The sequence below is a fragment of the Argiope bruennichi genome, chromosome 10, assembly GCF_947563725.1.
Source record: "Argiope bruennichi chromosome 10, qqArgBrue1.1, whole genome shotgun sequence".
NCBI classification, from domain to species: Eukaryota; Metazoa; Arthropoda; class Arachnida; order Araneae; family Araneidae; genus Argiope; species Argiope bruennichi.
Window position 1 is genome coordinate 117915854 of NC_079160.1, and position 17507 is coordinate 117933360.

A 17507-nucleotide genomic window follows, 5' to 3' on the forward strand; every position below is an offset into this window, starting at 1 on the left:
CGATCTAAAAAAATTTATATATATATATATATATATAAACTTTCGATACCTCCTCTTGTTGTTTCACGTTCATTCCCACTCCAGACAGGAGAATCGGGTAAATGGCGGACATTCGTGCAAAGTTGTAGCTTTTTGTTAGCGATAAGTCGCCAAATGTTACAACCTTCTTTATCATTTTCTAATAACCCTAAAAAGGAGAAATAGATGTCTCAAAAGTCATAAATCGCCTATTTTCTGCCCGTGTATTTTGAGGCTCCAAAACCCCCAAACCAAAACAACAACATGTTTTCACGTGATAGTAAAGGCTGAAGTTAAATTAAAATATTCAAACTTTAAAATTTTAAGAAAGCAAGTTTATGGGTGTTTTTTGATACAAGTAGGTATTTAAGCAAGTAATGAAAAATATATATTAACTATGAACTTTGAATGATTTAATTAATTTTCTTTTTTCTTTACCATATATGTACAAGTAGGTATTTAAGTAAGTAATGAAAAATATATATTGACTATGAACTTTGAATGATTTAATTAATTTTCTTTTTTCTTTACCATATATAGTTGTACAAGTAGGTATTTAAGTAAGTAATGAAAAATATATATTGACTATGAACTTTGAATGATTTAATTAATTTTCTTTCTTCTTTACCATATATAGTTGTACAAGTAGGTATTTAAGTAAGTAATGAAAAATATATATTGACTATGAACTTTGAATGATTTAATTAATTTTCTTTTTTCTTTACCATATATAGTTGTACAAGTAGGTATTTAAGTAAGTAATGAAAAATATATATTGACTATGAACTTTGAATGATTTAATTAATTTTCTTTTTTCTTTACCATATATAGTTGTACAAGTAGGTATTTAAGTAAGTAATGAAAAATATATATTGACTATGAACTTTGAATGATTTAATTAATTTTCTTTCTTCTTTACCATATATAGTTGTACAAGTAGGTATTTAAGTAAGTAATGAAAAATATATATTGACTATGAACTTTGAATGATTTAATTAATTTTCTTTTTTCTTTACCATATATAGTTGTACAAGTAGGTATTTAAGTAAGTAATGAAAAATATATATTAACTATGAACTTTGAATGATTTAATTAATTTTCTTTTTTCTTTACCATATATGTACAAGTAGGTATTTAAGCAAGTAATGAAAAATATATATTAACTATGAACTTTGAATGATTTAATTAATTTTCTTTTTTCTTTACCATATATGTACAAGTAGGTATTTAAGTAAGTAATGAAAAATATATATTGACTATGAACTTTGAATGATTTAATTAATTTTCTTTTTTCTTTACCATATATAGTTGTACAAGTAGGTATTTAAGTAAGTAATGAAAAATATATATTGACTATGAACTTTGAATGATTTAATTAATTTTCTTTCTTCTTTACCATATATAGTTGTACAAGTAGGTATTTAAGTAAGTAATGAAAAATATATATTGACTATGAACTTTGAATGATTTAATTAATTTTCTTTTTTCTTTACCATATATAGTTGTACAAGTAGGTATTTAAGTAAGTAATGAAAAATATATATTGACTATGAACTTTGAATGATTTAATTAATTTTCTTTTTTCTTTACCATATATAGTTGTACAAGTAGGTATTTAAGTAAGTAATGAAAAATATATATTAACTATGAACTTTGAATGATTTAATTAATTTTCTTTTTTCTTTACCATATATGTACAAGTAGGTATTTAAGTAAGTAATGAAAAATATATATTGACTATGAACTTTGAATGATTTAATTAATTTTCTTTTTTCTTTACCATATATAGTTGTACAAGTAGGTATTTAAGTAAGTAATGAAAAATATATATTGACTATGAACTTTGAATGATTTAATTAATTTTCTTTTTTCTTTACCATATATAGTTGTACAAGTAGGTATTTAAGTAAGTAATGAAAAATATATATTGACTATAAACTTTGAATGATTTAATTAATTTTCTTTTTTCTTTACCATATATAGTTGTACAAGTAGGTATTTAAGTAAGTAATGAAAAATATATATTGACTATGAACTTTGAATGATTTAATTAATTTTCTTTCTTCTTTACCATAGTTGCAATACAATCCAAAGCATAAGATCGAACGATATGAAAAATCAAGTAAAGGATTGATCTTGTACTTGAAGACGGTATGATCATTTTCAGATTTATTTCAGAACTTTGAGATACAAAGGAAGTGATAAATTTTCAATTAATCTTAAAAAACTTTTTGCTGCAACTAAACATTAAAAAAAAATATGAGAATAGAAAATAAATTCATTCAGCATTTAAATCTTATTTGTACTAAAGAATATTTTTTATGATTTATGCAAAATCTCAAAAAACTTTTCAGTAAAAATTTCGTTTATTCATCATAAAATTCAGTTTTTAGTTTTCATTTCAAAAGGATTTAAATAATGTAAAAAATAATATTTTATTCCCTTTCAGTCAATAAGTATACTGCTGAAAAAGTTATGAGGTCAGCATTTTATCTTTCTTAAATATTTAATCTTAAGGAATTATGAAAGGAAATGTTCTTGACACTTCAAAATTTAAACAGAAACTAAAAATAATATTTTCTTTCTTCTGCGAACACATCTAACCGATTTACTAAAGTTTTGAATAACAGTATTTTAGGACAATCCAATCCAAAACTGATTGACGTAAAATTCATAATTTTACGTCAATCAGTCTTGGAGAAAGTCCGGGCATTGATATGCGTAAAAAAATATATATATTTTGATTTCCTTGAATGCGATGTCATGCAAGGAGAAAACATTGTAATCGTCCAGAATTTCAAACTCGAGATATTGACAGATCTCCACGAAAGACACATTTTTGGAAATGCGTCTACCTATCGTTCTGTTAATCTGTCTCAGAAAAATGATGAAAAAGATTTGAGAAAGATGGGTCAAATTTAGTATGAGGACTTAACACTATATTTATAGATAATTATAAAATTTTGAACTTAATCCCTTCACAGAAAATGAGCCATTCCAGCTGCCCCGAGTGCAAACGAGCTCGATAGCAACTAAAAAGCATAAAGAGCTAGATGTATAAAATTTGGTTCACAGATTTAGCATCTAAAATGTTATATACCCACATATTTACCCAGATTACCCAGTAATACTCGAATCTTTCAAAGGGTTGACTGTCTATTTCTACGTATTTTTGCATGTACGCGAGTGCAAAAATTCATGAGTGTGAAATTTTGGTTACAATCGGTCAAAAAAAAGTGCCGAAAATACATCTCCCCGCATCATATTCAGTACTGCCGACAGCTTCGATGTTAAAATGTCTATATCCGCTGTCGGTATTCCGCAGGCAAGTCCAGAGCCAAGCAAAGCAGATAGATTTCATATGATTCTACAACTGGGACACCGATGGGAGCCAATCGGGCGGGCAAGTTCAATCCACAGCAGATTTTATAATCCATGTATGATTTCACTACCGGAACATCAGCTTGAGCAGCAGCCAGTTCAGCTGGAATTTCCAATGCCTGGCAAAATCGAAACACTGCATACAAGCGCACCACGGCAACTCGTGGTTCAGGCGGTTGAGATGGTACTGCCGTATTTGGATCCAAATCAGGATCAGAAATCAAATCCCCAGTAGATGTTAAACGGGGAAATAGGGAATATCTTATCAATTCCCAAACAGTCACAAAAACGATGAGTCCACCGACGACCGTAGCCACAGTGAAACAGTCAAGAAACGCACCAAGCATTGCTCAGAACAAGAAAAAGTCGCACAACGATCGGTTGCAGAAATCGGTTGTAAATGAATTTTAGTCGAAAGCAACAGTATATGTTTTCATTGTTCCTTCTGCTACATTGTTTGTATCTTGTAATTTTGTTGAGTATTTAAACAGTTACATAGCTGTTGACAATAACAACAGAAGTGACTGTTGAAATCCTTTTTTGTTCGATAACAATTGAAATGCGATGATAATTATTACCATCTTAACAATCGAATATATGCCAGTAATAAAGCATAGGAATTTCGATTGGGGACTAAAAGTGAAAGTTTTTATCTGAAGGAATTATGTGGATATCAATATAAATATTTATGACAAGTATGATTAGTTATTAGAGTTTCTGTGGGAAGTTAAAATTAATGTAATTTATCGAAAATGCACGTAAAAAAATAAAAATAACATTTCTATTTCACTTTATGTAAGTAGGAAAGTAAACACCTTTCATTAAGCCTCGGATGGACATAGGAAAATACAAGAATTACGTAGCGAAGAAGTGTGGGAAACAAATGAAAGTAGAATTTAGTGCTTAGTTGAAAAATAATTACATATTTTGTAAATTTTAATATAGCAGTTTGTATATCTTTAGTAATCAATTCTTTCGTTGGACAATAACTTATTACAACTGAAAGGAAGCTCAACTTTTACTTCAAAATAATATTTTTCCATTTTACAGTATACAGAGAGTTTCAAAAAAAGTAAAACTATATATATATATATATATATATATATATATATATATATATATATATATTCACAAAAATATTTTCATAGACCTCCACAATGAGGAAAAATGTCAATGATTAAAACATTTTTCCTCGATTTATCGACAAGGAAACAAATTTTCATGCTTCTACCAGTAAAATTTGCCGAGATGTTAAAAGGCAAATGTATTGACTTGCATCATTTATCCATAATTCTGACCAGTTTTTGTACAAGGCTTTCTTTGTGGTTTTTCAGGGATAATAAGTCTTGCTTACGGAGGCATGAGCCATTTTTTCCCCTCTCGATTCCAGAACTAACCTTTTCATTGAAAACCTGTCTTGCATTGAATCTGTACCGCCGAGTTAATTTTATAAGCAAACTGGACGCATTCAGTCCAAGTTCAGTCAAAGAAGGCATTCAGTCAAGTAAAATAATAAAAGACATTCACTTTTATTATTGTCTCTTTTATTTTACTAGAATTTTTTAAATTCCAAATGGGTTTGCATTATATCAAGATTATTTACAATCCATTAAATATTTATTTAAATTTTTATAAATTAAAGATGCAGAATCCTTAAAATATGTGTCTAATTTATTTTGATTTTACTTTCTCTTATATAAAGTATGAAGAAAAAGAAGAAAAGATAATCGTAAAAAATATTTCAACTCGAATCACCACGGCTCAGATCTTTCTGAGTCCAAAAAATCATGTTTACAATAGATGCATTTTTTAATTATGTCTGTTGTAAACAAGATAAATTAAAGCTGAAGTTTATATAGGGGACTTAACACCAAACTTGCAGACTTCTATTGAATTTTGAAGGAGATGTATTCAAAAGAAGTTTTTCCGTCCTAGAACAAATTTTTCTAATAAAACATGAAGAATTAGTCTGATAAAATTTGGTTCATAGGTTTGGCATTTAAAATGTAAATTCGATTCAAATTTATAGCCAAATTCCTCAAGAGATTGGCCGTCTGTCTATCTGTATCTTTGTGTACATGTGATCGCAACAATTCAAACAATTAACGATTTGGGTAAATGAAATTTGGTTGAAATGTTCAACCACATCAATCAACTGTTGACCATATGTCGGTTTGTACCTATAATTATCTTATAATATATTATCTTATAATCGTTACTTTGTATAATTTTTCTTCTTTTTGTTTTGCTTCAAAAATATTATAATTACTCTACATTTGAAAGAAGTCGTGTATTAAAAAGTTTAAATAAAAGAAATTCGAAATTAATAAAAATAAATTGCGTCATTTTACAAATATTACCGCATGTAACATCTAATGTTTAATTTCTTACCCGCCAAACTTTCGCTATATTTTGATGTCACTCCCTTTCAACAGAATAATAGTTTTTAGAATGGAATACTTCTTGTCAATAAAGTTATGAAAAAAATATTTCTAAACTCTCTATTGGACAAATCGTTTAATCTGGAGCTGTCAAATTTGATACGTAATTTTTTCTTAAGTAGTAGATGTTCGCTAAAAAAGGTTTGTCTAATTTTTAATTAGATTTTGAATTAATTAAAAATGAATCGAAACTTAACTTTTCTCTCAATAACATGGTGGTATGTTATTGTCCAAGATTTGTTTTTATAAAAATAAATTTCAAAGTTTTAACTTTTTCGTGTCGCAAGATTTATTTTCTTACATTTGAAAAAAATGTTGATAAATCTTTCAAAATTAGTTTTAAATGAATTATACAACAATGCTTTTATATTATGATGAAAATTCCTTATACTTGAATGATTTCACCAAAATGCCTACCTCGCTATTTAATATTAAAGGCATAATAAAGAATACCCTATTGGCTAATCGAAAGGCGGATTTTTTTTCCCTTTCCAAGTTTGATTCTCATATATAATCGAATATTGAATAATAGAATCTCAAAACCAGTATTCTACTTTTTTAAAACTACCGTAAATTCAGTGAAATATGAAAAACAAAACTTAAAAGTACATCGCAGTGTTCTTCTCTAACGGAAAAGAATATCAACTTTTAACTTCTCGGGGTTTTCAATATCAAAAATGTTTTGACACTAAAGTTGGTTATTTTAATAAGATAAGATTTAATAATTATTGTTAATTCTTAATTTAATCAGTATTTCTGTATTCAGTAGTTTAAAAATTATAAGGAGATAAAAATTTCAATTCCTTCCCCTTATTCTTTTCCTTAGAACAACCTATTTAACAATCTCGGCCAAGATGTTTACCCACTTCACAAATATTACAAATCCGATCAAAATGACTGTAATTATTTTGATCTCAAAGTATACTTTGGAGGCTGGAAATGTGCACCTCAAACGATTTTTTTGAATTTTTAATTAGAATTTTAAATAATTAAAAATTAAGCGACAGTTTAGTGCTTTTCCGCTATAATTTTCCAAAGTATTACAACACAAAATTGGTTTTTGCATCATATTGAAATTCAAAAAATTATCTTTTCAATTATACTAATGTTTTAACAAACAAATTAAAATTATATTTTAATGAATTTTTAAAAAATTAATTTAACTATTTTTTAACGATTTATTTCGTACAAAATAAGGATAAAATTTAAACTACACGAGTACGTTGCACTTAAATGGGGAAAAATTAATTTTTATCAATGCGTTACAATTATTATGACAAAAGCTCAAATTAAAAAATAAGTTAACCATCATTCCATATTAAATATATAAAAACATAATTTTCAGCACATGTCTGTATGAAATTAAATGAAACATGATATTTTTTGAAAAGTAAATGCAAGGAAAGGTTATCTATGATATTTCACAATGCTTATTCGAATGTCCCAATTTTAATGTTCATCGACATAATCTTTTCTACTCGTCTTCTGTTAAATTACAGGACCTGGTGGGTGAAACACACCACCCAAATATTTTCAAGTTTTTAAAAACCATTGGCTTTTATTCTTGTATTTAGTGATTTTGACTTTTGTTCATGTTTCACCTTTTACTTTGCTTCATTTTAACACTTTCATCACATCAGCATTTTATTGAAATCATTAACATAATTGTACATTAATTTCCTGCATTTTCATGCTGATCTCTTTCGCTTTTATATCTTAATGTTTGAATGTTTGGTTTTATTGTCGGCCTTTTCTTACCATTTGCTTGGCGCAGCATGGCCAAATATGGCTCTTGCGCCAATAAACCGCACAAACCAACCAACCAACCAACCTTCACAATGCTTATGTTACTAATTCAATAAAACAGTTTTATTTAAGGCAAATATGGTTTAATGTGTACAAGATATCTAATTGGAGCCTAACAGCTAATTTGAAAATCTTTAGAGATCGGCATGCATCTGCTAAGAAAATGGTCAAAATGAAATAAATAATAATATTTTATGTAAATGGCGTCAATAAATGCTGATGAATAACGAATTTTAAATTTTTACATATATCCTGTGCCCTGTGAGTCACATTTAACAACCATTTTGTTAACAAAATATTCTTAAGACGCTAATATTTTAAATAAAAGAGTTGCACTCCAATCAACTAAATTAATCACTAAAGCTGACCGAGTTATGAAAATTTGAATATTACTATTCTATAAAAATAGATGATTATTAATAATTTCATAGACCATCTCAAAAAAGCCAATCATCACCCAGAGTTTCTCAAGAGTGATTGGCCTAGATTATGAAAATGTTGATTGTTCTAATATTCAAAACTTAATAAATAGGTCTGATTTGAATGCAGATAATAGAAACATTTATTTATTTGTTTAAAAGTTGGAGAGTCAAGAATATTTTGCAGAATAAGATTCTTTAGGACCAAAAGACTTAAAATTTAACTTCTTAATTTTTTGAAATATATTTATAAACCAAAAAAGAAATTAAATATTATTATTGACAACGTTTATATACTTTTAAAAATAAAATTAAAAACTGAATTTTTCATTGAATCCGTGAAATTTTTATTGAATAATTCTTTCAGATATTATAAATTCTGAAAATTATTCTGTAGTGCGCATAAGATTTCAATGCCCAACGATTCTGCTTTCAATTCTCGTATTTTTTTAAAGACATGCTTGTATTCATTAAAATATGTCTTTACATTAATTGTAGTTTCATTATTTCCACTTTAATTTAGAATTACATTTTACGAGTATTATAGAAAATTGGAGAGAAACGCGTAATACAATGAACAGAACGGCTTAAGGATTACACAATAGTATAAATAAATAATGCGATTATCAAAATTTGAAGCTTAAAAATATTTTTCTGAAAAACCTATTACGAGAACAAGTTACATAAAATATTAATTGAACATTTTAGTGAGCATTAATACTTCCGAACCGAATGGTCGCCAAAGGCGGCTAGTTAAGAAAAAAAAAATGCCAGGTGCGTAAAAACCAACTTGATTAAAACATTGCATCAAAATTTTGATACAAATGCATATAAATTATTCCATTTTATTGCTGATTGATAATTAAATGGCATATATAATTTTTTGATGAAAATTCTTACTTTTATTCATATATTTTCGATAACTTTTTTAAAAAAGTAGAAAACTCATGAGCTAGATTCTGAAAATCTATTGAATGCAGTTCACGTGCATTTCTGAATACTTATATAAATGAATTTGAATTATGCATACTACTTCGAGCATTCAACTTTTTCCAAATGAACTCTCTAATAGGTTCCCAACAATGAGCCCTACTGTTTCGATTTCTATGTTGTGAGAGATTATATAGTAGGAGAAACTTTGAGAAGTTCAATAAAAGTTTACGATCATTATAATCATGGTAAGTTTTCTAATCCTTACATTCACTTACGTTACTTGATAGTGAAGTTCAATATCCTGTAGAAAGGATGAATAATCAAGTATTTTAAACAAAACCATTGTTTAAGCTGATAATGCAGCCATAACTCGACATTTATGGCCTCCGGGAAAACATGTGGTAAATGGTAGATTTCTATTGTCTCTCTTAATTTCTGTCCTTTATTTTAATTTCTCGTATACGAAGCATTGCGGAAATATTGCATTCTCCAAAGAATTCGAGATTTTAACGAATTTTGACAGTTCAGACTTCCTTAAGCTCGAGAAAAATCAATTTGGCATTATGGTTGTCTACGAATATGATCATTCAAAGACTTATTGTGCTAGGAAGATAAAATTTGGTACATGAATTTAAAACCACATTTATTCATTTCTATCTCATTTTGAACGAAATCTAGTGAGAAGACGTTTATCTGTCTGACTATTAGAATTCAATCTAAAACGATACCTATTAAACGAAAAGGGTTAGATAATAAAATAGGATGCATTTAAACTGTAGACATTAAATTTTGAGCCAAATCCTATCAAGTGTTGCTGTAGTCTGTCAAAGTGTTTGAGCAAATCTGCTGATCTGTAGTTTCGCACGAATGTTAGCTGAAAAACGCGATGACTTAAATGAATGAAATTTGGTTTGTTATCTTCTGACTACAACTATAATTCTATGTCTGATTTTGTTTCCAATCGGTCATAAAAAGGCATCCAAAATATATATTTGCCAAGTTGATTCAATAAAAATGCTGGATTCAAAACCAGAGAACTACATGTTGTAACTATTTTCCTCCAATGCACGCAACACATTTGCGATCTTATTCATCAAAGTCCACAATTCTATGCAGGGAGAGGGGAAAGTGTGCGAGAAAGTTGAGGGGAGACCATTCTAATTGCTTCAGATCCTGCATTAAACTTACGCCAAAGATCGATGTTTTATTGTTATTGTTCTTCAATGTCATGCTGCTTATAACCTAGTACTGGTTTTCTTTACTATATTGAAGTGTACACATCTCGTTTGTGGAAAAATAAAAATCTAAACTCTCGTGAAGTCATGCTTTTGCCCATAGTCCACAATTTTATGTGGAAGATCATAACTTCCTTATCAGAGAGAATGCAAGAAAGTTTTTGGAAGGCCAATCCACTGATTATTTTCCTAATTCTACTGTTTCAAATCAAGTTAACTATTTCCCAAGTTAAGAAGAAGAAAAATTATTCCTGGAAAAAGTAATGATTCTCTTTATGTGGCCCTTCGGTTATAAAAAAAAGGTTATAAAACGGTTATAAAGGTTATATAAAGTTCGATTATAAACGGAAGCCGATAAAAAAATGGTGAGTTTCCATCTCTGAAATCTTTTAACTGATTTTGACTATACTTGGAGTGCTGGTTTCAAATATAAAAATTGTTTTCCTCTTGTAAATTCTTCTTTCTCTGACTTTCAATGCAATTAAAACTTCCGAATGTAAATTATTCTTTGAGCAAATCAATCATATAAAAAGGAAAAGGAAACACACACAATAAGACATGTGATAAGAGAAAAAGAATATACCATATTTTTGTCATAATACCATATACCATATTTTTGTTTTGTTTTCTAAATATATTTTTGGCACAAAGTGATGTACATAAAATTCCAATATACCCAAATGGGGATCGTAGCAGCTAATGGGTTAATGTTAAAGTTTAATGGAATGTCAATCTGCACAAACAGTTAAAGTGGTTCTTCTTTAAGTGGTTGTTAAATCTTTATTTCTACTAATCCCTATAAATAATTAAGATTATATGTATTTATGTGCGTGTGTGTTTACGCTTTACAGGCCAGACGTCTTGAGTAAGACCTACGAAAATTGGTACAGATACAGTTTTGAAGGTGAAAATGTGATATTTTTAGTTTTGATAACAATTTTAATTAATTAAAACTTGCATGAAATTTTGGAGCTTTTTTATTCACCTTAAATTCTACAAATATTACAATGTAGAAAAATCTCTGCTTTATCTTAAAATTCAAAAAAAATTATTTCCAATTATAGCAATTTTATGCCTTGTAATTTTTTCTAATTTTAATCAATTAATAAAATATTGCAGGGATATTTTACCATATTATATTTCAGTGCTGCAGGTGAAACTCGGAGCGTTTTCATTACTACAACTGATATTTCATTCTAGGTCTTTTTTCTTTTCCATTCTGTGTTTATAAAGATATGAAAATTTTTCTTATTTTTCCGTGTCGAGTAGGTTTCAGTATAAAGTATACTTCGAATAAAATATTTGAGATTTTGCTGTGCTTACAATTAGGGTTTAACTTCAGAAGCAAACAATGAAAAAAAATTTGAAAGTGCTCCCGTTTTTAAACACTACTGCTCTTTTCTGTGATATAATTGGATATATAAAGTTTTGAATTGAAAATGTTGAGAGAATGCATAATACAATGGACAAAACAGTGTTAGCTTCTAAAATAGTAGGAATAATATAGATATCCAAATTCGAATTTTAAAAATATTTTACTGAAGAAACCAATAATAATAAGTAACAGAAATTATTTAATTAAAAATTTTAACAATCTTTTATTCTAGTGAACTAAATAGTCACCTAAAACAGTTGGTGATGAAATTTTCTAGTGATTTATGCTTCGATGACAGTATATTTTTTACAAAAGGTGTGTTGCAAGAATTGTTTAAAATGCTCGGTACTATAGTTTATGGCTCTAGAGCGACTAAATTTTGATTGTTATTACTTCTTGAGTATTAAACGAAACATGAGAATGATTTTTAAAATTTTAATTCAATTTTTAATTTAATTTTTGATAAATGCTTTTAATTTTTAAAATAATTTGAAATTATAATTATGGATTAGTATCATCTTGTAACATGCAAAAATTGAAAAATTATTTTTTTAGTGACCTCAGTTTTATGTTTTTTTAATTTAATAATTTTTCAAAAATTAATTTTGAACATAATTTGCACCAATACTTTTTTATTATTGTAATGTATGCGTTAAATCAAAGCAATTTTATTATTTTATCATACTTTCTCCCTGAGAGCTTTTGGTAAAATTAAGGTTATGACAAAAAAAATTTTTTTATCATGTATAATTAAAATTTTTTTGTAGTATGGAAAGGGCAAGTGGTAAAGGAAATAAATCAAGAAAATGGACTTTTCAATATTACTTTTGAAATCGACGAAGTTATTCAAGAAGGTAAAGTTTTTTTTTTTTCCCTTCTTCTTTATTATTCAATATATGGAAAACCAAACTTTATTCGGTAGTTTTTTATTTATTTATTTATTTTTGTGCGTGAAAATGTTTAGATACGAATCACATACTAATTATATATGAATATTTTCCAATCTTACCTACATCTGATCTGGTTTTTTTAAAAAAAGAATCATGGATGCACTTAGTTTAACATGTTATTCGAAACAATCAATAATACAATTTTACAGTATCTATCATTACTTATATTTTGAACTTACGCTCAGATTTACCATAATGAAATCGGATCTGAACGCAATGCAAGTACCACAAAATTTTACGAAATGGCGCTATGTGACATTGTTACCATGAGAGCAGATTTTAAAAAAAACTAATAGTCTACATAAAAAAAAAGGATTTTTCTGTGTACAAAATCACGTTTTTCAGGAAAGACACCTATATAAATAAATTTAACAGGCAAAAATATTAAATATAAATACATAAGTACAAATTAAAGCAAAAAGCGTGACTAGAATCGTGGACCGGAAACACACACATCATTTGTATTGTTCTGACCACTGTACTGCACTGCCCACATTTCGAAGTGGAAGTTGAATATACTTATTCTAATAGTTGATTTTTTTTAAAAAAATGTATCTAAAGCCTCGTTTTTTTCAGAAAAGTGTCTCTATAAATAAAACTTAAAAAGCAAAATCTTATCTAAATATAAAATTTGATCCAAATCGTTGTTTCCGAAATACTATATTATATATATATAAGTATTGTTCGTTTAAAGTTATTGGATACTTTTTCACTCAAAAATTTTCCATTGTTTCTTTCGCATTAACTACAGAGTTGGCAGATTAAAATTAATTAATTAATTTCACTATTTTAATATTTCATGTAAAGGTTTTATCAAAACCTTCACGATTCTGGCAGTTTGGTCTTGGAGCTTTCCAACTGGTGGCATAAATACCACTATTAATGCATCACATAATTTTTAGTGTTTCAATTTTAAACAAAAAAAATTAAATTACTACAAAATGGACGCAAAATCACTGTTTTTACTATCTCGTACATGTCTTATACAAGTCTTACAGGTATTGCATTTATCAAAAAATTCGAACTCAAGATTTTGACGAATCTCTGAGTTTTCTCTGAATTCGAAAGACACATGTTTAGAAAATGTCTGTCTGTCTGTGTGTGGCAAAGCTAGCTCAGAACTAGACAGATTAAATTTGAGATATGATTTGTAGATTTCTATCACACTTCAAGCAAAAGAGAAAGTCTGACTATTCGAATATAAATTATCACATAACAACATAACGGAGAAAGCTAGATAGATGAAATTTGGCATACAGATTTACCATCTATATCATAGACACCTGTCAAATTTTGAGCGAAATTCACCAAGGGGTCGACCATCTGTTTCAGAAGCACATAAACGCAATAACTCAAAAAAGCAATAATTTTTTTTCATGAGATTTTATATTTTTTAAAAAATACTTTAAGCACAGTTTTCAACAATATTTTCATTGTTACAATGAAATTAAATCGTTTTCATTATTTCATCAAATAGTTAATTGCATGATTTTCTACCTTTTTTTTAAAGCTAAAAAAGAAAGATTTTTTTTATTATCTGAGCAGTTAATGAGCAGAGGGAGAAAGTGAAATTCTAGTTCCGTGTAAGACAATGTGCAATTAGAAGATTGATTACCCTAACAATTACCCTTTTAATGCCATAGGAATATTAATGTGCATAAAAAAACAATTGCAAGTTTATTCAAATAATATGGCTTCAATGTTCGTTTACTTTGATGCCTAAAATTACCTTGATAGAGCAAAATATCGTAAGGAATTTAATTGAATTAAATTAATTAATTTAAGCAAAACCAATAATTTTTGCTAACCAAATGGTCACCAAAGCTGGATAGTCAATAATTTGTTTTATTAATAATTATTATATATATTCAATCACTATTTATCACAATGTGAAATATATTCATATATTACGATGTAAAAGATGTAATTACAATGTAATGTACAATGTAATTACAATATAAAAGCTCCATTTACGAATATAATTGAATAATATTACTTCGAAATCTGTATAGTGTGAAATCCGTAGTTTCTATAAAATTCTTATTTTCAGCTTTATTAAATAACGAAAATGCAATTTTAAATAGTTAATTGCCAAGAAAAAAATATTTCGATTGAAAAAGCAAGTTAACCAAAACCATTTGTTACAAAACAATCAAACATATAAAAAAAAGGTGTAGAATTTATATCAAATTCAGTGGTATTCATTGTTAAAAATCGAAGATTACTTTCTGGTGCAATTAACCTTAAAATAAAAAAGGATTTTACAGATATTCTAGTAAAAAGTATAAGGATACCAAGTCAGTGATTCCCGACCTTAACAATAAATTTGGAAACAAAAATAAAGGTTCTAGAACATTCAAGAATCATAGCACTAGCTCTATTAAGTCTCGAGATCCGTCGTTTCTACTAAATGATTCTATGCCCTCTCGGAGAGGTGGTATAAGCTCGAAGAGATAGAGGTGAGTGAGTTGAATGAATTCTGTCTTTGATTTTGGAGGCTGATCGCAAGAGAGATATCTCCAGTTGCTTGCTTGATTTTTTGTCTATTTAAAGATCTTTTGTCCACGTCTGTGGTATTGATTTCTGCCAGAACTGTTTTCGTGCATTCTTAGGCTCCGTTTTCATGTTTCTTTGCGGAATAAAGAATCCTTATTCGTTATCGAACTTGTTAGATTTCTCGACAGCATATCCGAGAAAATATAAATTTAGAATATCTTATTCTTTTTAACAATACAGTGATACTTAATTATAAATGCATAAAATTTTGAATCGTTTTCATTATTATCAACAAAATTGTAAAAAGTTGAGTTCTACTTACAGTAATTTTGAATTAGGCAACTATTTTTAGCTCTACTTCAGTGCGTAAGCTTTATATTTCAATTTTTTTTAAAGTTAATTCTAAATATTTTTATCTCCTTAATTCGAAAATTTTAAAACTTTTCTAATAGTGTATTATTTGATTTGTTTACTAACTGGCTTTTTTACATGGAATAGCACAGTATTTGTTCCAATGAAATTCCTACATCGAACAAACACTCATCGGAAAACCCATTCGGTGGGCGTACGGTGGGTAATCCGTCAAACTCAATAACGGATAACTATACTTTAGTTACAAGGAAATACGAAAAACAGGTAGGAAGGCACTGCATTAACGTACACTAAAACAGCATTTTTAGGTATCAAATCTCTAATAAGACTATTAGATAGTAACGCTTCAATTACAACTAGAGAGTTCCCTCCTTGATGACATGCAAAAGGAGAATTAATTAGGCTAACTAACTTTTTCGATCTCATGTTTTCATAATCTCTATGACAGTGTATAGGATAGAAGAATCTGCGAATCTAGACATTAATAAAGATATTACCATAACTCTTGTATTTTCTAGCACTTCCATTTCTGTCACCTAGTTTGTGGCTAAGGTCGAGAGTCATTGACCCTTCATGCTTTTAATATTCATTATAATATAGGTAATACCATCTTTCTGACTACGAGGCCAATTCGGAACAATATATCATAGATATACAAATATCATAGATTCGTAATAATGTATCTTTTTTATTGGGATTACAAAGTATTCTAAAAAACAATTATCTTTTTTTGTATTTGCAGGCATAGAAAAAAATCAACAGCTCCAATTCGAAACAAGGCAACTTTTTATTCGAGACAAATGCGTGCCCATGTTGAAAAATAAGACGTATTTGATCATGGGAAAAGACGAAGAAAGTTATACAAGAGATCGTGGCCAATTACAGTAAGTACAAAATTAATGTAAACAACATATTTTCAGTTTTTTTATAATATTTCAGAAACTACATATTAAAAAGACATCAATTGCATACAAAATACCAATGAATATCTTAAAAAACAATTACTAAACATCAATTAAATTACAGAATTGCAAAACATCACTTAAAACTTGAAGTATATTATAACTATGATGGCGATTTCATTTGCGTAGAACGTTTCTAATTACATCTAATAATTTTATGAATTTAGTTATGAGTTCTAGATTTTTCATAGAAGAATATTTTGCCCTTTTAATAAATATTTTTTAGAATGTTTACTAGAAGCATGATAATAAGAACTAGTCACCTTTGACAACCAGCTTATTCGCTCAAATTATAGACTTTTCAGGCTGTTGAATATCAATATGGAATGAATATTTTTAGAAAAGGTGGAATTATTATGTGGAATACATAAGCATATCTAAGTAAGCCATAGCGATTATCAAACTTGTAATGGCTAAGCCTATTTTCCAGCTCGATTAAATTTTGTTTAACACCTATTTCTTCATTTCTTCTACACCTCCTTCCTACCTAAGTCAATTGAATTTTTACTAAGGCCTGTCCAGAAATATTTCTAATAATATTGTCGAATATAGGGGACATCTCCCTAACGAAGTATTTCTGCACTGTTCGTAACAACATACCCTGTACTCTTGTTTGCAAAAAATTGACGATTCTATGCAAGAAAATCAGGAAACAGTTTTCTTGGCTAGTCATCCATTTATTCACATCGGGCCACACCTTATTTTTGTGCAATTTCCGATAAGAATTCCATATCACGGTTACGAATATTTCTTTAAGACAGTAAAATTATTTTTTTCATAAATTATTAATTTCACAAGAAACTCGCTGGGTTTTCGCGTGATAGTTAGCATAAATTTGCTCTGCTTTTCCTCGCGAGCTACTCATCGCTCACACTCACGTGAGCGTCTACTTTTCTTGACTGCCAAGCAAAAACCAGAAATCTTTTCTGCACAACTTTCAAAACAACGGGAAGGGCATTTGGGGTTAGGAAGGGGACTCATCCCAACACATATTTTGCATTGAATTACATGCAGCTGCAAAAACTTTCAATAAAACAGCTTGAAACGGTCATAGAATGATTCATTTACATTTACCTTTTGCCATTAGATAATATTTAATAAGATTTATTTCTCTACCAC

At 28.2% G+C, this 17507-nt stretch overlaps 1 protein-coding gene across 2 annotated transcripts in view; it reads left to right on the forward strand.

Annotated features, from left to right (window-relative positions):
* The window catches only part of LOC129987888 (complement C3-like), a 46337-nt gene that overhangs the window by 28266 nt on the left and 564 nt on the right, over positions 1-17507 (forward strand). For both annotated transcript variants that reach the window (XM_056095869.1, XM_056095868.1), the window contains 4 exons: positions 2095-2169; positions 9138-9243; positions 12376-12462; positions 16169-16310. In XM_056095869.1, coding sequence (XP_055951844.1) covers positions 2095-2169; positions 9138-9243; positions 12376-12462; positions 16169-16310 — 410 coding nt within the window. The remainder of the gene's footprint in view (positions 1-2094; positions 2170-9137; positions 9244-12375; positions 12463-16168; positions 16311-17507) is intronic.